Here is a 24,141-nt window from a genome sequence, read left to right as displayed (position 1 = left end):
GACCCCAGTACTCTTTCCTGCCATGGCAGGGGGTCGGACTAGATGATCTGCTCAGGTCCCTTCCGACCCTAGAAACTATGAAACTGTAAGAATAATAGTTATAATACCTTACTTCATAGAGACATTGTGAAGATAAAATGATTTAAATTTATGAAGCCCTCAGCTATCACAGTAATGGGCATCCTAGGAAAGCCCATAAGGAAATAAGAAATGTTGTAGCCAGCAAATGGTATGAAGGGTATATGGCAGGGATGGGCAATTAGTTTGGGCAGAGGGCCACTTACTAAGTTTTGGCAAGCCATTGAGGGCCGCATGACAGGCAGCCCAGGGCAGATAAATATCAATTTTCTAAATTTTTAGGGGCCCTGCAGGCCAGATAGAATGGCCTGGTGGGCCACATCTGGCTCCCAGGCCGCATTTTGCCCACCCTTGGTATATGGTAAGTAGTGCATAAGGCCACACGCTCGACAATGGGAATAAAAAGAAATATTAGAGAACAAGACTGGATGAGACCTCCTTTGTCCTCAACATCATAAGCTGAAGGAGTTTCAAAAGTATTACTCCCAGCAGATGTTTGTTCCCAGCAACTGACTCCTATTATGGTTAAAAATCTTCTACTTTTCAGCATAAATAAATTCATTACTAGTTTATGTCCATTTGTTCTTGTTCTAATGTTATCCTGTAGCTTAAATAGTCATTTTCCCTTCTTGATTTTTATTTCCTTGATATATTTTTAGAGCTATCATACCATCTTTTGGCCGTTGTTTGGCAAAGCTAAATAAACCAAGCTCTTTTCATCTCCTCTCATAAGGTAGATTCACCGCTTTCCTGCTCACCCTCATAGCCCTTCCTTGTATCTGTTCTAATATAAATTTCTCTCTCTTGAACAAGGATGAGAGATCTACTGAGAATTCTATATGCAGTCTCATGCGGGTCTTTTCCAATGACATTAATATTTCCTTATCACTCCATCAAGTACCTTAGCTGCTAGGATGGCCTTTACCTTTTTCACTGCCGGTTGTTCATAGTTTTCCTGTGAGTAATTATTGGTAATACACCCGGTCTTTCTCTTCCTCTGTCCTTTTCTTCTAATGTGCTCTTCTGTAGTCCTATAATAACAATGTAGACTTTAGAGTTTTATTGAAAGTCCTTGCTACCAGGCCTGCAAGCTCACATGCTAATGTAGTTTAGATGAAAGCTCTACATATTAGTCTTCTTAGTCCTGCCAGTCTCAGTCTAAAAAATCCAGTGACTCCATCTGTCAAGAGAGTCCTCTTCTCTGAGATGCCTCCCAGTGGTCAAATATCCCTAAGCCTTCCTCGTATCATCGACCCTTGAACCATCTATTCATCTTTGTCATCTTGTTTTGCCTTCATCATCCCCTCTTGGGAGCCAGAAAAGCTCTAGAGAAGATCACTTGTGCCTCCACTTTTTCCTAGCTTAGTGCACTCATTCTTGATCTATTCCCAGGGAAATCTATAGTGTCATCTGTCTCAGCATGAATGATCAATGGATTCTTCCTCATGCCTGTTGGGATCCTTTGCAGCTTTATGTCCATATACTTGCTCCTGACAGACCACATACCTTCCCATTGTTTGGGCCTACTCTGGTGAGATGTCTGCTGAGTCCTCTTAAAATGGAGTTGCCAGTCACAGAAACCATGGGACCGGGGTGGCATGGTTGACAGCCCTGAGGTCACAAGTTTTTGTTCATGACGCAGGCCTGTTAGAGTCCAACAAAACTGCAAAATCTGCTACATACCTTGTCAAAAGGACATGAAAAGGAAGAAAGGGTCACACAGACCTGCTTCTTCCTGGCACTGCTGTGAATGACCAGTTCTTTCTTCTGTCTGGAGATCATCCTCTCTCATAATCTCCTAAATATCAGCCTTGTTCCTTCCTTTTGTTGGGATAGTTATTCCTTTTCTCTATGCTACCCATCTTCTGAATCTGTCTGTTTCTCCTCCTCATTCTCCAGTGAGCAAACCTGTTCCTCAACTCAATTTCTTCTCTACTAGACAGTTTTTTCCTCTGTTTTTTCTTTGTGGATAGCAGCTTCTATGAATCACCCTTTTTGTCTACTGGTTTACCATCCAGGTTCTCCTCTTCGGCAGGATCTGCAAATATTGAGTAATCTCTGTAGCCTCCTTTCTTCCAAAATGTCTTTAAAATCCTTGTCTGAAGTCCACAATCATTTCCAGATGCATCTCTAGTGCTGAGATCTTCACATGACACTTCTTGCATATACAGGCAGCTCTTGACTTACAACGCTTTGAGTTACAACGTCTTGCACTTACAGCATTTCTAAATTGACACCCCATTTTGACTTTCTGACTTCAGTTTCAACTTTACAACACTTGATCTGATGTGACGCCATGATGGTGAACAATTTGCCATGTCACCCATCTCCCTAGAGATCATCTGTCCAAACTTCCTTGGACACTTTCTTCAAGAAAGCAGATGAGACTCCAGAAAAACCTGCAGCCAAGACTCTTGAGAAGACTCCAGTCAAGGGCCCTTCAAAAAGTCCAACCAAGAGCCTTTCAAAACATCCAGCAAAGTCACCTCAAAGACTTCCAAATCAATATGATTGCTCTTTACAATAGAAATACATTAATGTAGCTATAGTACTCATCTACAATTGATTGAGTACAAAATTTTGGGTTATTTTTGGTGAAAACAGGATATTGGGCCTTGGTTCAGGAACCAATCCCCCATTTATAACATTGTTTCCTATGGAAAAATCAGTTCTGAGTTACAACGTTTCAACTTAAGATGCCATTTTCAGGAACCAATTGTGTCATAAGTCCAAGAACTGCCTGTATAACATCCCACAGGTTCCCAGTCAAGAATAAGGTATATCCTGAAACTTCAACCTTGAGCCATCTTCAGTGCTTCCTCCATGCTTAGCATCTCCTGCACTGCTGTTCCAACAACGTCTTCTCTTCATGGTCTCTATCCTTAAAGAAAAAATGGAAAATGCCCTTGCTCTCCAGATACCCTGTAAAAAATTTTATGCAAATTGTTTTCTGTTCACTGGCTCTGCTGGTCACTGGCTGCTCTCCTTTATAAGCCTTTTGGCTAGGTTGCTCCTGCCCCTGTGTTTAGGCTTAGTGGTTATAATGGCTCATTAGCCATGATCAATGACCGGAACCCTCTGTCATGCCCACCTCTATCCAACTTACAACACAACCACCAAGCAGTCTAAAAACAACAAATGGCAGTAAAATTACAGAACCCAAACACTAGCAATTGCAACCAAGCCTAATATCAAGAAACAGGTAACCAAATAAATGAACTTACCTCCCCCTTTCCTGAACAAGGACTTGCTTCCTCCACATCAAAGACAAATCCCATGCAGAATCCTCTCCTTACTCTTCTCTATTGGAATAACAGAGGATGCTTCTACATGTGCAATTAATGTGCCTGATTTTGTGCACAGAAAATTCCCAGTCCAGGGCTGCTCCTGCTCTGCCCTACCCCCTGCAGCCGCCGGGGGAGCTCCAGGCTCCCCTTAGGTGCAGGGCTTAGCCCCGAGCTCTGGTGGGTGGGAAGAGCTGACCCAGCTCAGTGGGTAGCTGCGTCCCAGATGGGGGCAGATTGGGTTGGCCCCAAATGGGGGAGCAGGGGATGTGGAGATGTCTCACTGAGCAGGTAGCTGCCTCCCTGCCCCATGGAGATTGAGACCCAATCTGCACAGGGTAGGGAAGCAGCATCCCACCGAGCCAGAGTGGCTCTCACCACCCCCCTGTGGCCCCCTGCTGCCTAGGCTGACTGGGAGCAAATTGCTCCCGGTCAGTGTCTACATGTGCAATACAGCACATTTGTTAATGCAGTGTTATTCTAGTATCTGTATCTACAAGTACTAGAAAATGGCACACTAGACTAATGTACTGTGCAGTAATTGTGTGTACACATGTAGACAGTGATGCTTTACTGAACATTAGTAATGTGCAGTGAAGTGTCCTGTGTAGATGTACTTAGTGAGTATCATCCATCCTGTGTATTGAATGAGGCAGGAAAAACATAGTATGTGAGTATTTAACTGAAGTCCATAATATAATGGACCGCGGCTTTTTAGACTGGACATTAGGAAGAACTTCTTCACAGTTAGAGTGGCCAATATCTGGAATGGGCTCCCAAGGGAGGTGGTGCTCTCCTCTACACCAGGGGTCTTCAAGAGGAGGTTAAATAGGCTTCTGGCTGGGGTCATCTGAACCCAGCACACTTTCCTGCCTATGCAGGGGGTCGGACTCAATGATCTATTGAGGTCCCTTCCGACCCTAGCATCTATGAATCTATAATACATACCCACTATGAAGCCAAAGTTAATGTTGCCTGGACCAGATTAATTCTAGCAGTTTCTAACTTCTGTGCCCTAGACCTAGACAAATTAATAGTCTTTTAAGGTCATTTTCTACACATCATAAACATGGTGTCTTCAAAAATCTTACACCTGTTCAAAAAGGACATGGACCCAATATACATGGTTTGCATCTAGATCCAGTAGTATTTTCCCAAACTCCGGGAGGGACTAGTTTTAGGATTTGGGTTCAGAAAAGCTGGAAAAACTGGGGAAGGCCAGTGTGCGGTTTTGGGAACAGTTTGGATATGTTTACAATCAATTAATAAGAACAAACCTTTTTCCTCCTCCTTTTTTCTTCTCAATACTTCCCCACTACTGTGTGGTCTCTATGAAGTACAGATTGCGCTTAGGTTGATGCCTGTGCCTGGAGACGAGAATCTCACCACCTGTAAGGCAAACCCTGAATACTAAAACAGGGCTGGCCAACCTGTACCACATCTGCCACCAGTGACACGGGCAGTCTCTGAATAGCATGTGTCAGACTGGGGAGGGAACAGGAAGCCTGGTGACAGATATGGCAGGGAGCAGAGAGCATAACAGCAGATTGGGCTGGAGAAGAGCTTAATTTGTGTCACTTCAGCCAAAAAGGCTGGCCCCCTCTATACTAAAAGGACCTCATCCCCTGCAAAGTATTTAATTAACTCTTTCTGTATTTGTAGCTCTTTAATTTGTAATTAGGTAGTAAGGTTTGGAATATACATGGCTGCTGGTCCAGTGAGGCACCACATAATATGCTATGTAATGCAGCCCTCTGAGGTTTCCTGGTGCTGACTTTTGAGAGAGAAATGCATACCCTGAAGTCTGTGTTCATTCTTCCGTGAGGAGGCAGCCAACCGCTCTGTGCAGCAGCAAATCTGCCAGCTGGCCAGAGAGGAGCAGTGGCATCAGTTGCAAGCTGGCCTCTTTGCTAGCTACGTGAAATATCTAGTGTGAGAGGATTAGCAACCTGAGCAGAGGGGAGCAAATTGGTGCAGAGAGTTGGGGTTGGGGTGGAGGAAAATGTTAAGGTACCTATTATTTATAACGTTCTTCTTCTGATCCCAGGTTGCCCATAATGAGGTGGGAGGAACTGGAAGTTCAAATACAAAGTCTGACTTGCAGAAAGGTCCATGGAGAAATATTACTTACATTACGGGGGAGAGTAAGGCTCAGCTTAGAGTCACACTCCAGTCAAAATGAAAATTGTAACTCCCCCCTGCGTCACATGCACTGGGTCTGAGTTGAGCAACTGCAGAGCTTGGTCTACTCAACGATGCACGTGAAGGGAGGGCAATCTTCAGTTCTTGTTTTCTTTGCACTGCCTGCTCGGCTGCTAAGAATCTGTCTTGTGATGTGCACGCTCCTGACCTGCAACCACTACTCTGATAGTCACCTGTGAGCTTTCCTTCCCCAAGGCTTGATATCAGGCAACTTCCTGCTAGAGATACATTCTTCCCAAGTAATTCTCTTCCTTTGCAAGACTTGTAGGCAAAGATTCTGGAAGTCCTTATGTAAAATATCCCCCTACGTCTGCTGGCATGAGAGATTTAGCACATGCTCAGACACTACAGAAACTCATGCACTAAACGGCAACTTGTAATGCAGGGGTGTCAAACAGACGAGCCAGCCATATCATCCGCCCCCGTATTCGAACTGTGGCTCTTGGAATGACCCACAGGCAGCATACAGGATGTGCTGAATGACCCCCTGCAATGCTTGCTGAGTGGTGGAGCAGCTGCCATGTGCAGCACAGCCCTTCTGCATGCAGCTCCAGGACTGTGTTGCACACAGTAGCCACTCCAGGGCCATGCAGCACAGCCCTGCAGCAGCCACAGCGCACCAGAATGTGGGGGTAGTCTGTGGGTTCAGTCCAGCCCATGGACCAGCAGTCGTCTGGCCCATGGGGCCGGGTGACTTTGATACCTCTGCTGTAACGGAAACCTGTGGATCATCATCCTCATCCCCCTCAATATCCTGAAGTATGAAATACTTGGATTTCAAGGTTGCTGCGTGTTTCTGGAAATACCCTACCATATTATTTAGAATCCATTCTTTCTGGAATTGTTTGTAACAGCAAAAGGTGAGCACAAAAATATTCTCAGGAAGGGACATAAACTTCTCTAAAGAGTCAGGTGAATAGTCACAGGAAAAACTTTGCAGTAACTCTACCCTCTTGCACCAGTAAATAATTTCTCTTCCATTCCAATGTTTACTCCATCAAATATTTTATGGGGTGTTATCACATTTCACCTTAGCACTACTGAGTTTGCATACCTCCTTCTTGTAATGTGCCCTCATTCTTTGGTCCTGCCAGCCTTCTACCTGGTTTTGTTGAACATTCTCCAATTTCTCAATGTTTATCTCATAACAAGACGTTCAGAACTGAATACAGCATTACAGGTACAATATAATCCTCTCACCATCACATAGCATGAGACCCCCATCCCCCTACAGCATCTTTAGAAAGTGTTTCCTTGGAATATATCTTTGAGTACTTCTGTGGCTGAGCAAAGCTGCTCAGGTACTCTCTAATCAGTTGGCACTTATGGGCTCTTTTACTTTCTGTTCACCTGATAGTTGTGAATCTTGTGATAACCTAGTAGTGAACCTGCCATCTCAGCAAAGAGAATGAGAGTTTTATTGACACCCCAGATTTGGCAAAATGACATGAAGACAGAAGAAGAACCCATTAGAGGTTGCACACAGAGATGAAGAGACTGTAGACTGTGTGGGTTTCTTGAAAGTGCTGGGTAACCGTGAGGAGGAGTTGTGTAGAAACACCCCCCTTCATTATGAGGTTGTTCTATGTTCAGTCTTCCTACTGATTCATTCATCTGCTTGAATGTATTCTCTTTCCCCTGACAGGTCCATGGGAAGTGTGTGTGCAGACACAACACAGCAGGGGACCACTGTGAGAGGTGTGCGCCATTATACAATGACCAGCTTTGGAAGCCAGGAGATGGAAAAACTGGTGCATCAAATGAATGCAGAAGTAAGTGGGAGGGAGTTTAATCATCCAAGGTCTCAGGACAATAAATCAGTGTTTAAGTAAAAGTTCTATAATACATAATTCATCCAGTCTAGATTTATGGTGCTCTTGCAACAGATGGGGAATGAACTGCTAAGCAACTGATTGAAAGTCCTTTCAATCAATGCCGTTTTTTTAAAATAATTGAACGATTTGATCTACTGAAATACTGAACTTACAAGACAGAATGCTGCTCTTCAAAGAAACACATCCCTTCATTCATTTCCCTACTCTACAGAACTGTAGTATGCTAATATGGCATAAGGAAATAAATGTCATGGTACAAAAGAAGATTCAGTGATCTGTCTTTAGTATGTGTGTAGGAACAAGGTTTCAACAACTTTTTAAATGAGTTGATTCCAAGTTCGTATTAATTATGACACAAAATTATCATTTGTCATTGTATGTATTTATTAACAAGTAAGTTATGTGGTCATAGAAGAGAGTCATAATCAAAAGCTAAATCTGGATTTAACAGATGACCCCTCTATCTGCAGTGGTCAGAAACAACACCCATGGTTGCCGATCTGAAATCGTAATTTCATGACATCCTTATATCTCTATAAAGGAATCAACTAAAAACATGGATCCAAATGCCCCCATAGTTTGGAAGTATTCAAAATCTGTGTCCTTCTGTTTCTTACCACTTAGCAAAGTGCAAAACATAGCATAGAAAACTGCTGATTAAAACAATTCACAGTGGGTGCATCTACACCTGCATTGATGTCCCTTTGCTACTGTGTGTTGGGTGTCGTACCTCTAATATGAGGTACTACATAAACATGCAGGGGTGACGTGTAGGGTGTGCACACGGGTGCACATGTACCCCTTGCATGTGGCAGTGCACCCCCTACAAAAAGGCAGTGCCAACACTGTGGGCGGTGCCTGCTGGCAATCACTGCTCACCACCCCGCTGCCAGCACCGCCGGCGCTGTCTGCAGGCGGTCCATTATCGCCCCTGGCCACCACCAGTCACCGACCCGTGGTTGGCGCTCACCAACACCCCCCTGCAAAAAGTGCCGGCAGCATCTGCAGGAGCTCCCCACTGCCAGGGTCCTGCCACCATGCTCCTGCCACCGCTGGCGCAGCTGTGTCCCCCCCCGCCACTGGGGGCATGCACCATTCATGTAAAGGTGAATTAGCTCAGACTAATGTGCGGTAGCAAAGGCAAATTTTTTGTGATGCTTAATACGTGCTTGATTAATTCTATTGCACATTAGCATGATTTTTGCCACGATGTGCTAATGAAGTAGAATAGGTTAATGCACATTACTGCATCTTGTAGACATGTGCCTGGTATGACTTAGGGAGAAAAAAAAATATCCAGTCTTTCATAGTATGAAGCTTAAATTGGGAGCAAAACAGTCAGCATTAATCAAGCTGAGCAAATGGTGTGCCCTTTTAAAGAAAGATCTGGAGAGGTTTGCCAATGATGGCGACAGCTTTGTTGTGGGATCAGCTTGCCTGCTTCAGGGTAGATTTTCAAGACACTGAAATGTCCCCAAAAATCTGTTTCTTTGTCATTATATCTGCTTTGCAAAAGCAACAGCTTAACAAATGACTAGAACTAGTTGGACTAGATGACCTCTTGGGATCCCTTCCAGCCCCAATTTTCTACAATTCTGTGAATGCAAATAATAATAGCAGGGGTTGTGCTGAGAAGTTTGATGGGCCACAAAAATAAATAAATAAATAACCCGTGAAATATATATTTTTCCAAAAAAACTCTCAGCCCAAATCAGAGGCTCATTTTGGATCTCTCATGACCCCTGTGTCCTCCTTGATCAAACTGTGTTTCCCCAGATGTAGTGGGATCTCCCCTTTTGTTGATGGATGGTGGTATATGCTGGGAGTCACAAGGCCACAGTACACTGGGAAATCTGATGCAACTGGAAACCAGCTGTAACCAGTGTATAGAGGGGAACAGGGGCAAGAGGTAACCAAACTGTACTGTCCACAAGGTGCTGAATTAAAGTTTGGGCCAACATATTATAGTTTTCAGGTGTGTCTGCTGAAAATATACGTATATAAGCAGACACTCTGAAAAAAACTGGTTGTATTGAAAATCAAAGCTGTCTGCCCAAAATCACTGTTGCCAAGAAATATCCCACCATCCCTAATGGAGGTTTATCTGGTATGACCCAAAAACTTATGTCTCACAGGTTATAAATAGGAGGACGATAGTGGAAGGAGACATGTTCTAGTGTTTAGATCTGGGCTTGAATATGAACTTTTACAAAATTAGACAGTTTTCAGATGCAGGGTTTTGGTTCAGGCTCATCTGTCAGTGGAATTTTGAGGCTAAGGTAATCTCTACAGTTTGGGACAACTGTTTTTTTCATTTGATCATCCAAGCCTGCTGGTCATTACCAGAAGCCTCCTTTGCTTTGAGATTTTTAGTTATTTTTCTGCACTGAGGAAGCTGGACAGAAGCAAAACATAGGAACAAATTAATTTATGGAAAAATTCCCTGCAGCAAAACTTTGTCACTTGAATGGGATCATACACTGTAAGCATTATAAAAGTGAATGAGCAGCGTGGTTTCTTGCTCCCTAACAGGGTGCCGCTGTCACAACCATACGGATAGCTGCCACTTTGACCTGAGTGTTTGGCTGGCATCAGGAAAACGCAGTGGTGGAGTCTGTGACAACTGCAAACATAACACAGAGGGGCATCGGTGTCAAAGGTGCAAACCTGGGTTTTACCGAGATAAGGAGAAACCTATGTCTTCTCCTGAAGCCTGCAGACGTAAGTAACTCCAGTACATGCACCATGGGCCCAATGAGTGGCAAAAGTTTTTTGGGGTTTGAACATTATATATTGAACTGAGCTGATCCAAACCATTAAAGTTAGCTACAGCTACCTGTGGAAACAGCTCATAAAACAGTTCCTTTCCTCCTGTTATCAAATTAATGCTCTGATTTTCTTAACTTGATTCTCTGAAGCCATTTAATCTTTAAGGAAGGTTTCACTCTTGCTACATTTGAATTTAAAATGCTGCTGCTCCTATCTTAGTGAGTCCAATTTTTCATTTAGCTCTACCCCAAAGAGGTTTACAATGTGCACTGTATATATAGATTCCAACTACTGTGAGGGTCCAGTAAGCCACAGTTTGATTTTACATCCTCTGTGCAAGCAAACGTAAAATATTGACTGTCAGGGGTGGGGAAAGAGTCTGAGGCTCTGGACTTCCTGCCAGATCTTAGACCTTTGATTCCATTTAATCTCAGGGTAGAAGATTTAAACATTTGGTAACAATTCATCTTTTTGTTTCCCCCTTTGGACAGTTTCCCTCCGGTGTTTCTAAGTGAAGATCTTTTTCTCATCTCTGAAATTATTTTTCATCCCACTCCTGACATGAGTTGCTGACATAGAGGAACTTTCTCCTTTGTGACCTGTATTAATTCCTGTCATTATCCATTGTGCAATGTGTCCCTTTGATAGCTCTGGTCAAGCATACTCTAGACAAATTGGGTAGACCCCCTCTTGTTTCTGATCTTCAGTATCACATGTACCTTATTTATAATATTTTCTATGCATCTGCTCTTTCACATTCATGTTTCTTTGGATCTTACTGCCAGCTTACACCTTGACATTCCCTGCAGTTTTTCTCTCTGATAACATAACTGTGCCTCGAGACTCATTAGTTGTGAGAGATGGGGAAGGAAGCTTCCTGGCTGACCTACCATGTGCCCAATTCTCTTTTGTTATGATGAGCTTTCCAGATAACTCATTTAGCTCATTCCTGCTTTGAGAGGAAGTACTGTAAGCAAAGTTTTGTCATAAGCATGAATGGTTGTTCCAGTAGATTAGATTTCAGTCCCATGGTACCTGAAAGTATCTGGGTACAAACTCTGGTATGTGACAGCAGGGTGATGGTGAGGTAACTAGCATCATGTGTAATATTAGATAATCATTAAAGTCAAGGAGCACTGGAGAGTACAAGAAAATAAAAAATGTTGTTTAAAAATACAGCTTATCTTGGAAGAAAACCTAGAACAGGCTGCCAGGGTGAAATCAGAGCTTGGTCTTACCTCTGCTTCTTTTGTCTGGTCTGGTTACCATCCTCTCTGTACATCTTGCCAGTACTCTACAAAAGAAAAAAGAAAACATTTCAGTGGGATACAGTCTAATAAGCAAAAATATATCCTCTTCAAATAGTTGTGCTTCTTGTGCCAGCACTGTAAGGAATAGAAATTTTTTACCCAACATGATAGATGCTGCATAGAAAGGTTCCCAAAGGCGAACACAAAAGTTTTTTTTTCCTACCAGGTACAGCTTCCACACTAAGATTCAAATTCGACATAGCACTAAGTGTGGACTTGTCCTGAAGCATGGATGGGACCTCTTGCAGGCCTGAAGTCACACTTTGAGTTTGAGTATTTGCTGGTATGAGGCCTAAGAAAAGGTCACACGTTTTTATTTAGAGAAAATAAATGGTAAATATGTGCCACCCTTTTAGTTGAATGGAACAGGGAGGGACATTCAGTGTTTGGTCAGCCTCTTCAGAGGGACATACTTTTAATGGGTATAATAGTTTATGCCTTTTTCCACCTTACTGACAGATGAGGAGGGCAATTCCCACCATGACATTTAGCTGATTACCTAAATAGGATGACTTCCTGTATATTGAGAAGACTGAGTTGCAGAAATTATCTTGAAAAAGAGAGAGAGAGAGAGTATGCACATATGTGCAATGCTGCATTTACATGGCAGGAAATCTCCCTGTGTTTTACTCAGTCTGGGGCAGCACCAGCAGTGACTGCAACCTCACAAGCACTAGGACAGGCAGGGCCTTGAAGCTCTAGGGTTGTGGGAAGGAAGAAATTATATTAGGTAGAGCAGGAATAGGGTTTTTGAGGGAAAGATTTCATCCCCTTGACCACCATAAAGCACCCTCATTCTTATGTCAAATCCATGCGCTCAATCTGGAAGATTGAGAATTTGTCCGTGAGTGACATTTAACCCATGCATGTGCATTTTACCACACCTCAGTCTACTGATCACTGGAAGAACTGCTACAGCTGGGAGAATAAGTTTGTGGGGGTTTGGATATGGCAGGTGGTACACTTCAGCTTGGTTTGCCTAAGGAAAGCATGGAGATAGTACCAGATTATGAAAACTAAATACATAATCCCAGCATTTGATGATCCTGGCAAATGACAGACAGCAATAGTGAATTGGACACAGCAGATCATACAGATGTTTTTGGTGTGAGCAACTTGTTTCTCAGCTTCATATTTGCAGGGAAAGGAGAAAAGCCCCCCCAGGGAATCCAAACTCATCCTGTGTGTACAGTAGATGCTGAGTTAGGAAAGGGAACCTGATGAAAAAGCTGAATGAAATGCTGCATTAATCCTGTCGAGAAAGCACGCTTGAAGAGTGCTCTTCCATCCAGAGCAAAGTCTAGGTTTTGCTGTGACAGCCCCCTCGGGCTCCTGACGAGTTAACGGGACTCTGCCAGGCTCAGAAGGAATCTTTAGGCATTAGTCATAATAATCAGCAGCATTCTCTCTTAATCACAGCTAGGAAAAAAAGGGGGAGAGGGGGTTGTATAACAATGGGATACACTGGTACTATCCAAATCCCTTGTCACTGACTTTCCATTTATAAGACTGCAAAGACAGTCCCTTAAAAAAAATCCCAGCTGAGATTTAATACATAAATATGAGTCTGCCATTCCTTTTCATCTGGAGAGCTCGCCCGTCTCTGACCTCTTTGGTTCTCCTGTTCCTAGCAGCTGGGGATGAATGAGAGCCAGGTCATGCGCAGAGCTTTGTTTTGACACTGCTTAGATAAAAACAAAGTAAAGGACTTGAAAAGAGCCACAGAGCACAGCACACACCTGCTTGTTATTGGGGGTGACAATGCAGGATTAAACGGGCTGAATATAGACTTGTAAGGGAGCTTTGACTCGGAAGCCTTGCGAAGCCTAATTGTTTCCTAACCAATGGTTAGAAAAGCTGCTGTATCCTTGGCTCTTTCCTGTGGCTTATTTGGAGGCTTAAAGGATACTTCTAAATCGACACCATCTTTTGTACTTGCTCATTGCTTATGTAAAAAAATGCAGGCTTTTTCTAAGCACAGAGTTTGAACATTAAAATGTGCACATGCGTGCATGTACACACACACTCAAGGAAGCTGTTCCTTTCCTTCCTCTTTACCCCACTTAAAGCAACAAAGCTTTTACTTGTAATATTTGGTGGGCTCAATGACATCTTTGTCAGAATCAGTCTCTTCTTCATCAGCCACCAATGTGGTGACCACCTACAACTGAATATCTGTTGTCCTTGTTGCAAGGGGCATTTGTGTAGGGCATTCAGCCTCAAACCTGACCTGCATCAAAAACCACTGTGATTTGCCAGGGAATATGCATCACACTCCAAGGACTTTGTTTTGTTTTTAAAAAAATGGCAGTTTTTCATGAAACTGTTTGAATCTGCACTTCACTGTGTCTTGCACAGTACTTTTAAGCAGCAGTGACAGGCTAGCTGTCTCTGAGTCCATTGCACAGGTGTGGAGCACCTGCTATTTTCCTATTGCTTGGGACCATCCTGTTGCAACCAATATTGTGCCTTCCACTTGTGTCTATTTAAGCCTGGAAACAGCTGTGCTGAGAGCAGACAGATTTATTTGGAAGCTGAGCAGCGGGGACTTTATTACTCGCCCCCCACCCCTTTCATTACTTGGTTCTCTCTTTAACAGTAGCATCCTAACAAAAATCTTATGACAGCAGCTGTCAGGAAAAATCCATGTGGATGCTTTGTGTTACTTCGGTGACTATCAGCATGTACCTCTAATACACAGCCATGTCATATTGTGCTGTGTTGCTGCTGCAGTGGGGGGAACCATCTCTGACTGGCCATCTCTGAGCCAGAACTGTCTGCACGCTGTGCCTAACATCACTGATGATGCCTTTGACAAATAAAGCCATTGTCGTGTTGGTTTGTGTTTTGTCAGAATGGGAAGCGGATGGGGAGAAAACTAGTGTTTGCCAAGAGGAAAAGAGCAAAAATCAGCAGGGAAAGACATTGTATTGTCAAATGCTGGGAGCTTAGCGGTTAGGAACTTGCTTATGTCCCTTTATTCATGAGATTTATCAGCAAATCTATGATTAGATAAAACCTGGGTCGTCAACAGCTGCCCTTTAGCGTGTGACATTCAGATTCATGTTTTGGGCATTACCTGGAGGTACATAATTAGAAGTTTGGATACAACAGCCTGGAAGCTAGACAGTGCATACACCCAAGCTGAAACATTAAGTAAATTCAGGCTGAGGAGAGCATTCGCAAGCCTCTTGTATAATTCATCTGAAAGTGTCAGGTATTTATTTGACTTTGCTTTTCAGCCCAGCAAGGGATGCCAAGACTTTTAATTGGGGGCAATGCCCACTTTCTGTTATGCAAATCCTCATCTTACAAGAAAACCTATGCACCTTTTCTTTACCTCCCTTCAGTTACCCATTGCAGCACTTTCCCCTTGGCTGGAATAATGGACCCCACACTTTATGACTCAGGGCTCCTAGTCTCAACTGGTGTTACCTAGTACAGCTGCATTGCTGCTACACAAATTTGCATCAGCGGATGTCTAACACCAGCTGTTACAACCTGGGAAGAGGAAAGGAGATGGAGCAATTTGCAAACTAGAGACATATCCAAGCTAGAACCCTGGATCCAAATGCTAGTGAATTTTGGCAAATGTCAGGTATGAACTGGGCAGCTGGATTCTAATTATACAGGTATTTAGGGGAAATAAAGAGCTTGGATTCAAATAATTCCAGGTTTGTGGCTCAGACATATCTGTAGTACAGTAAACGCTAACTTCCCATATTCCAAAGCCCATGACAGCATTGTCAAATACATCAGATTTTATCAGATGCTTCTGTTTTTGGCATGGTGAGTACTCAGGCCTCCTGAAAATCAGGGCCAGGATGTCTCAAGTTGAGCCCTAAAAAACAGAAGCCAGTTATGAAATTTCTGATCCATATGTGCACTGTGAGGTTACACAGGACCCCTATGTCCTGGGGAGCAAAAACCATGGGATGATTTCAAAACTCAAGACTCCTGCAGGGCAACAGCAGGAGAGACTGTTGCTACTGTACCACCAGCTAATTGGTTCATTGTGTCAAATACGCTGCTTATTATGGCACGCTTACTCTCTGGCCTGAGGCTATTGTGGTAGCATTCTCTTAAAAACAACTGAATCTACAGCACGGTATAATAATATTATTAAAAATACTGCATCGAAGAATACAGAGTGAAAAAATAATCTAATGCAGATCACAAGAAAAATACCCGTTACACAAACCACATCAATGCTGCTTTTTCACTTATTAATGTTCCCAAAAGATATTTTCTTTTCTGAATGATAAATGTGATGATGTGCGTAAAAGTGAATCCATCACCCCAGCAGTTATCATTCCTCATCATCAGACTCCCCCACTCTTGGAAAGCAATGTGTGGAATCAGTGTGTTCATTAGGTCTCTTATCTGTGAACTCATGAAGAAAAGTAGTTTGATGAGAAGCATTGAGGAGAGAACTTCAAAAGCATTGGAGTTCATATTTGGTTGAGATAAGCATCCATAAGGCTGGCTCTTGATCCAAGCTGTTTGGACATCCTGGGTGTCCAACATTTGACTGGAAATTTCTGCTACGGCAGGTCTTGCCAATGGGATTTTTGTTCCTTTCTGCCTCCAGATGATGGAAATAATGATGTGTTGGCACTTAAGGTTCTGGTACCAGCACAAGCCAGAAGGTACCACAATTTTCAATGATGAAAAGGACTAAAAATGTAGATGCTGAGCTTGAATTTTGGGCAGAGATTCAGCTTTGTTTGCCACATCTCCAAACCTATTCTAGCAACACAAATCAATGGGCCAGAGTTTCTGTGCTCCAGTCCTGTAGGATCATTCTGGCAGCATAAAGAAGATGACAAGATGCCAGGCTGTCCCAGCTTAGAATCCCCCTCCTGGGGAGATGTCCAAGCTCTTATTCAGCCAGGCTAGTCAGCTTTGTATGGCCTTCTCCCAACTCCATAATGTCCCTAGGATAGGGAGCATGTTGGTAGCATGGCTAGCATTGTACTGGGCTCCAGATTGTGTCTGCTAGTGAAATGGTTCCTGAGAGCTGTAACAAGCTGGTCCAGTTTTCAGCAGTCCCCAAATTGTTCCTAAGTACCCCAGAGCTGGTGTTGAAATGGGAGCAGACTTTGGAAGCCGCACTTGGCTCTTCCACCCCATCTCCAGCTGTACAAAGAGAACAGCTGTTGTAGCTGAGAATATTTCTAGTGGGTTTGGAGATCTCTTCTCATTCTCTTCCTTCTTGTAATAAACTCACAGATGTAGCATGCTCAGTAACTCTACTGCATGTAAATAACATTGGAAAGAGAACATGGACTTCTACCACTCAAACTAAAAAAATTGTGGGCTAGAGAGATGGAAAACACATCTAGTCATCTTATCCATCTGCCATGAACATTTGCTAAAGAACTGTTTTCCTTGTTCTCCTTTTATTAACATTTCACCCTGTTTAATTTTAATTCTACTAGGCAATAGGGATTCCACCATATTCCTGGGGTATTATTCTACAGAATAATAGAGCTCATGGCTGGAATTTCTGTCCTGATATTCAGCTGATTTTTTTCTCCTCCTTGTTTTCATTTCATTGCTTTGGGTAATTCTCCCCAAGTATTACACTGACAATCAAGGATTTCTTAGGGTGATATCTTTTATTGGACCAAGTGTGTAGTTGGGATTAAGTTAGATTAACAATCAAAAATTACACTAACAACTCCTCTCTGGGTGCATCTACACAAGATGCTTTAAGGCACATTAGCCTAAATTTAAGGTGCATTAGGGTGCACATCTACATGTCTGCACCCTTAATTCACTTAAAAAAATGGTGGTTTGGGGCTAACTGAGCTTAAATTTGATACCTGCAAATGCAGGTATCAAATTTAAGTGTGAATAGAGAAAGTGCATTAATGCAAATGTAGAGGATTTGGCTGTTAGTAGATGGGGTGAGCACACACGTGGGTCTCAGATAGATTCTGTTTTAATCTACTGCTCTGCTGAATGAGGGAAAAATGTCTCACCAGGATTGCAAAATACCACTTCCAGGTTGAACCACACCTGCGAATGCAATGCTTATCAGTACTGCTGAGTGTCAGGAGTGAGTGGAGTCCTGGGGTTTATCAGCCTTGCAGAAATATCACCTAAACAGCTAACCCTCTGGCACATAATCTCGGTTGTTTCTTATCATATCTCTTCAGCTTGTTCCTGTCAACCTACGGGCTCAGCCAATGCCACTGTCAGCAGAAGCTGGCGGTGCCACCCGAAGACTGGATTCTGTTACTGCAAGCCAGGCGTGGCAGGCCCGAACTGTGACAGATGCCTCATGGGATACTGGGGGTTTGGAGAAAATGGCTGTCGTCCTTGTGATTGTGCCAGAGACTGTGACCAGCACACTGGAAACTGTTTCAATGGGTAAAGGAGCTCCTTTTTATGGCAAGCTAATGTTTTGAGTTGCTTGGGAGTCTTTAAGATTAAGTTAATATTAACCTTTGGAGGCCTGCACACAGTTGAAGGTGTGGATAAAGCACTGGGGGAACAAAACAAGTTTCTGCATCCATAGTCCTTGTGGTAGGTCATACAGAAAGTCACAGAGTGGCTTCCTGGCCATTAGTATGGTTGGACATTCAAAGTACCATCTAAAAGCAGTTCTGAAAGGCAAAGCCCTCCAGGATTCTGTTCAGCTTCTTTGACTGCTTCACTTGCTTTCGAAATAAATTGAAGCACCTGAAGAACTTGTGTTGGTCTGTGTCTTTAGTGAAGCAAGGGGCAGAGTCTTATTTTAGTTCCTGGGTGGCATGAACCCATGTCACAAAAAGCACCCCCAGGGACTAAATGGCTCCTGTGGTGGCTGTTTCAAGAAAGCAGCGAAGGCCTGAAAAGGCCACTGAGGCTGAACTATTCCTTTGCCCAACATGATGGCCCCTTTAGATCAGGGGTGATGTGGGGAAGCTTCAACAGATGTGGTAGCTGTATGTTTCCTATGGAAAATTAGAAGACCTGAATCTCCAGAAAAACCACCAGTACCAATCCAGGGAGGTACTGAGTAGCTAAGCTCCCACTAATTTTGGTGGGTCTGATCTTGTGGGTACCTGCGGTCATCATGATTTTAGTAAGTGCTGAGTAAATTGCAAGTATTTAGTTCAGTCATTTTAAAGAAATTATAGATACTAAACTATTAAAGAAGCTAACCTCTTTGATAAACATTGCATACCCTAATGGGAGATGGTTCTTCTGTTTCTACCCCTAGTTATGACAATAAGCCATTTTTCAATGTCCCCCTTGGTGGACGAATCCCAGACCTCATTCACACACCCGCCAATGAAAGTGAAGATGAATGGAAATGGAACGATCATGAGCAGGGATTTTCTGCATTGAGACATCCAGGTACCATTTAGAGTTCTACAAAACCTTGCACTCAGTGCTAATTATTGCTTGCTTAATTAATGTTAGGCCATAGGCAGTCTGGCCAAGTGGTTAAGCCATGGAGGAAAGGCAGGGGTCAGGGCCTGGGTCAGAGTTTGGAAGCCAAATTATCAGGTCTAAAGAGAAATCCAGGAGCAGAGTCCAAAACACAGACCAGGGTCAGAGTCCAGGAATCAGATGTCAAGTTACCACGTCCAAGGGATAATCCACAGGTCAAAGTTTGAGAACAGAGCCGAACCAGGGTCAGGAACCAGGAAAGCCAGAGAGCACAGGAACCAGGAGGCTTGCCAAAGCAGACCAGGGTCAAAACTGTTGGCTAAGCTGGGGTTAAATGGAGAGGCAACACTTCCAGCAGCCACTCAGGAAGCTAGCCAGCTAATTAGCTAGGGGCCCGCCTGTCAAACAGATACTCAAGGCAAGTGTGGTTGCCTAGGCAATTAACTCAGGCCTGGCTGCCTGATTAGGTTCCCTGACATTTAATACCTGTAGAGTGCCATGAATACACCTGGCTTTTGCTAGGATATGCTAATTTAATTTCTACACTATTTATTTATTCAAATTTCTAGAATGCTATTACATGTATCTCTCCACTGAAGGTCTATCTCATAAACTAAAGATCATAACATGAATAAAGATGAGAAGGTCCATCCAAGCTTAACAGCCCACTGTGCCAGCATGATTAAGGCACATCATCACTTTCTCAGCCACTAGTACACAAGGGAGTGGTGCCAGTATTAGCATGATGCCCAGCCACTTATGCCCTTTGACTAGGTGCCCATTTGCAGCTCTGGCAACTCATGCCTCTAGTCACAGCAAGATATTTGCTCCATTTGACCACCGCACCACTCAATATAAACAAAGGACTGTCCATAAATATAAATTTATCCATCTTCTCAATAGCCTTAGTAAAGTGAGTAAAAAATGGACAGTCCATTCTCTGTCCCAGAGAGCTTCCAGTCTTAACACAGAAGGATACATAGGATATCAGCCCAGGATAGGATGGAGATAGAGAAGGGCAAGACTACTGTTTCATCTTATGCTCTGCAGAGTCCTGCTACAGCTCCCCCCTACAGAAAGCTGGCAAGTAAAAAATCACATAGATTGTCCAGACTGATTCTTTACACTGTCACATAACTGCTCCCAGTCATGTCTTACCAAAACTTCTCCTGTATTACCGGGAAGGTATTTTGAAAACAGCACATGGTCACATTACACAATAGCTCAGGAGAAGTAAAGCATACTGCAAACAGATAAAGTAACAAGTATATTGGGCCAGCAGAATGATAGAGCTGTTGGTGTTTAGAAGTGGTCAAGGCCTCAGTTTTAGATACCATGTGAAAGACAGAACCTGTTGGCATCTTTGGTTGTATAACAACTTGAAGGAAGGGGGGAAACTACTGAATCACCAGCACTTTTTCCAGGAAGCACCTTGAGAGGTTTCTTATCTGAGTACTGAAAAGGGTCAACACTCCTGAGCTCATGAGGTCTAACAAGAGCATGAGTCACACATTTATATCCAGATCTGATTCTGACCTATTTCTGTGTTGGCATCAGTTTATTAATGTGTGAGGAACTCCCATTTTGGAGCTCTTCCTACTCAGTTTTCAGATCCTTTTTGCTAGCAAGTTTGGCAAATAACTGAGCTCATTCTACTTTTACTTTTGCTTATCCATGTTACTGGAGTAACATGAACATATAACAGTATATATGAACATCACCTGATTTTCTTTCCTCTTTCCTGTTTTGGCCCTATTTCAACCCCTTGTGCTTTGTGGTCTCCCACTAGAAAAGTGCGTGTGCAAAGAAAAAGTGCTTGGAAGCGTTACCGATTTCTGCCAAATGAAATATGCGTATGGTAAGTGGCCGATGTTCCTTCAAGGTACGATAAATCCATAGTGTTGTCTACAAAGCTGCTAGATGGACCCTGTGAAGCGTGGGCTGGTTAAGTCATGAAATCAGAGATAGATTTTTCTTCTTCCTCTTTTTGTCCAGAGACTCCTCTTAGTCCAGGGTCGCTCAGAGAACAACATCCTATAATGGCTTCTTCAGTGCTGAGCACAAGCAGCCTGGGCTTCTTGAGTTCAATGCATGTACTTCCACCTCTCTGTGTATGGGTGCATCCTGCAACAGTTCTTAGCTTTTTTCCATACTAGGAGTCCTTTTTTCTTCTGGAAACTCTCATTTAGCAAACCTCCCACTTAACAACAAGGGAAAAACATATTTATCCCCATGGTATATAAGCACCTGTATCCTGTCATCCCAAGATGGAAGGGACATGGCCACCAAAAACTGCTATGGGGTTTGACTTGGCACAACCATAACATAGCACAATACAGCTTGTTTGTGAGACCAGACTTTGATCTTGCAAAACCAAGAGGAATGCCAGCTCTGTCAGAGCAACCATATGTCAGGCCAAAAGGCTAAGTAGCTTCTTCCAGTTTCTTGTTATCATCACAGGATGGTTGTAGCCATGGGACACTCTTGCAGTCCTGTAGGAGATCTCCTGCCTTGGGGTGAATTCCACCATGTGACACTGAGTTCTTGTAGAGAAGCCTTGTTTCTACAGAAGAAGACAAATTTTAAGGGGTGAGGATGGTTGCTGTACAAATCCACTACAAGCCTGCTGATTTTCAAACACATCTGCCATGGCCCTGAATCAATGTGCTTAAGTTCAGACTGTTGGCTGTTGTGTTATCTTTTGGTTTTCTTTTTTATGGAAGTCCTATATACTCCCAGTTGTCTCCAAGCTGTTGGTGGAGACTAGCTGATAAATAACACAGAGAAGAGATTAGTTATTTACTTAAAATGAAGAAATCCAATTTTCCTTCCCCTGATTTGTTTAAATGGGAACAATGACTGAAGTGCACAAGCATGTGCATGCCCTTTTGTCCCTGTCCAAATGCCAAAATCCTGGCATCATCCTTCAGGTCTTGTCCAAAGGCCCTGATACTCTAGCCCTTCAGCAGTGTAAAAAAGGTATTACAGTATATGTGGAAATCATTTTTGATTTGTGTTGATGCATGTTTGTTTTCTGGCAGTGATAAAAGCACGAATTCTATCAGCTCATGACAAAGGAACCCATGCAGAAGTTGTTGTGAAGGTGAAGAAGATTTTGAAATCAGGCAAAGTGAAAATTGCTCGGAGTAACAGGAGTATCTACCCGGAGTCCTGGACCCATAGGGGATGCACATGTCCTATTCTCAATCCTGGTAAGTATTCCATGCTTAGGGCACCCATTCTATAGGAAACCAGCTGCTCAGGCTGCTATGGTATTAATGATGAAACAGCATCTTTATGTTGCTTGGGATGATATTAATCAGAAATAAGTCTATTGACGACAGTGAAATTGAGCGGATATGAAACTCATAAGAATAATCCTTTGTCGGAAAGCAGGTCCAGTTATTATAATGGATAGAATAGCAGGATAAACCTGGTTCTGTTACTTAAGTAGTAGAGAGAGATCATACATAACTAAGAAAGCCTTGATTCAGAGGTTGAAGCTTGATCCATATACTACTATGTGGTGAATGCCATAAAGAGGACTGAGCACAGAGAACCATTTTCTTTCTGTTGTCCAACCGTCTGTATGAAGACCAGCAAAATCTGTCTTCCACAGCTGGGCAGCACAAGAGTGACTACAATTCAAGTAAATTTTTCTTCAAGATGGATAATCAGGTATTGTCAAAAAGGATTTTTTTCGAGGAGAATTTTCATTTTCAATTGCATTATTTTCCAAAAAAGGAAAATATTCTTCTCAGATTTGGGGGAGGGGGATAACTCCTAGATATTGCATTTTAAAACAATATTCTCCTCCCACTGTACCATGCTTTCATACTGTTTTTGCAATTCAAAAACATTAAGAAACATTAAGAAGATATGACCTGATTTGTTATTATTTGGAATAACAGGTTTCTACCTGTTTTCCTACACTTTTTTCACTCCTTCTAATTGTAATGAGTAGTAAAATATAGGGAAAGGAGGAAAAACAACTAAATTTCTCATGCCTTTTTTACCCTTTCCTCCTCTGTTTCTAATGGTTTATAGAAACAAAGCAAAATGCTGCAGGTCTAAATGAAAAAAAAAGTTTCTAAATAGTATCTCTTTTAAAAAGTCTTGTGGGAAAACAAAATATTTGGACTCACAAATGTCAAAAAGATTTATTTTAACCAGCTCTACACATTATACTTCATTTCATATGGCCGGTATATCATATTTAAATATTTTTGTGAAACATGTTTTGCTCCAGTTTATTTTAATAGGACTTGTATTTTTTGGATACATGAACAAATACCTAGGTCTTTAACATGATTATAACATGTCTTTTCTTTTTGCTTAAATGGGCCTGAAGGAATCACAACAGAGTTAAAAAACAAATTGGCTTCAAGGCTGTTTATGGATGGTGTAGAGACAGGTTTAAATTTATTCTCAGACTGGTAACCTCAGTCTAATAGTTCCCCTACCTTTTGCCCATGAATCTGTAAATTATGTCATTGTATTTGTGAACACATGTATGTGCTGTCTGCTTATATGCATACTGGGCATGTACAGAGGACTTCTGTGATTCCATGGCTATTTTACAGAATTATGCTCCAGAATCTAAGTTTTCATTCTGTTTTAAAAACTATTTTTAGTCCTCATGGCTGCACTGACAGAGCCATAAGAATGTAAACCATATGCAAACTGTGACTTTCTGAATTTGTAAATAGCTTGAACAAAATAGCTGGGAGGTCTGAATTGCTCCATGCATCTTAATTGTTCCTTTGAAGCCTAAAGCTGACAACCAGCAGTATGTGGAAGGCTGATAATGTATTTAAAAAATTTAATTTAATATCAAAAGAATAAGATGGGGACTTCTTTACAGATAAGATTCTTCATTTTTAGATTTAATTCAAAACAACCCTCTTTTTCAAATATTTATCTGTAACCAACACAGAATTCCCACCAGCCAGCCACAGACTCTAGGGTCATATTGATATGGTGTATTTGTTTTGTATATACCCCCATATAAAAAAATGGAAATGTAACCTCAAGTGTTAGCTATAATGTAGCTCTATAAATTACATCAATTCCATATAACATGTCGACTCATTACAGTTCTAAACTAGATTTATGCTTATGAGATATACAATTCTGATAAGAGACAAACAGGGGAAGTGAGTGAGGCCAGAACACCTTGAGTCCTCATCCTCTCTCATCCCGAGACCTTCTGCAACAGTGAGAAAACTGCCTCTCCTCCCTGGCACAGCTTTTCCATCTGTAAATGGGAGATAATAT

General features: G+C 42.4%; 1 protein-coding gene across 2 annotated transcripts in view; it reads left to right on the top strand.

Annotated features, from left to right (window-relative positions):
• LOC109311255 (netrin-4-like) overlaps positions 1-24,141 on the top strand; it is an 86,342-nt gene that overhangs the window by 53,570 nt on the left and 8,631 nt on the right. For both annotated transcript variants that reach the window (XM_019536811.1, XM_019536810.1), the window contains exons 4-9: positions 7,210-7,336; positions 9,932-10,120; positions 17,643-17,856; positions 18,692-18,828; positions 20,654-20,722; positions 21,906-22,076. In XM_019536811.1, coding sequence (XP_019392356.1) covers positions 7,210-7,336; positions 9,932-10,120; positions 17,643-17,856; positions 18,692-18,828; positions 20,654-20,722; positions 21,906-22,076 — 907 coding nt within the window. The remainder of the gene's footprint in view (positions 1-7,209; positions 7,337-9,931; positions 10,121-17,642; positions 17,857-18,691; positions 18,829-20,653; positions 20,723-21,905; positions 22,077-24,141) is intronic.

The sequence above is a fragment of the Crocodylus porosus genome, unplaced genomic scaffold (genome assembly GCF_001723895.1).
Source record: "Crocodylus porosus isolate Cpor-Errol unplaced genomic scaffold, CroPor_comp1, whole genome shotgun sequence".
NCBI classification, from domain to species: domain Eukaryota; kingdom Metazoa; phylum Chordata; order Crocodylia; family Crocodylidae; genus Crocodylus; species Crocodylus porosus.
This window is presented reverse-complemented; position numbering and strand designations above follow the sequence as displayed.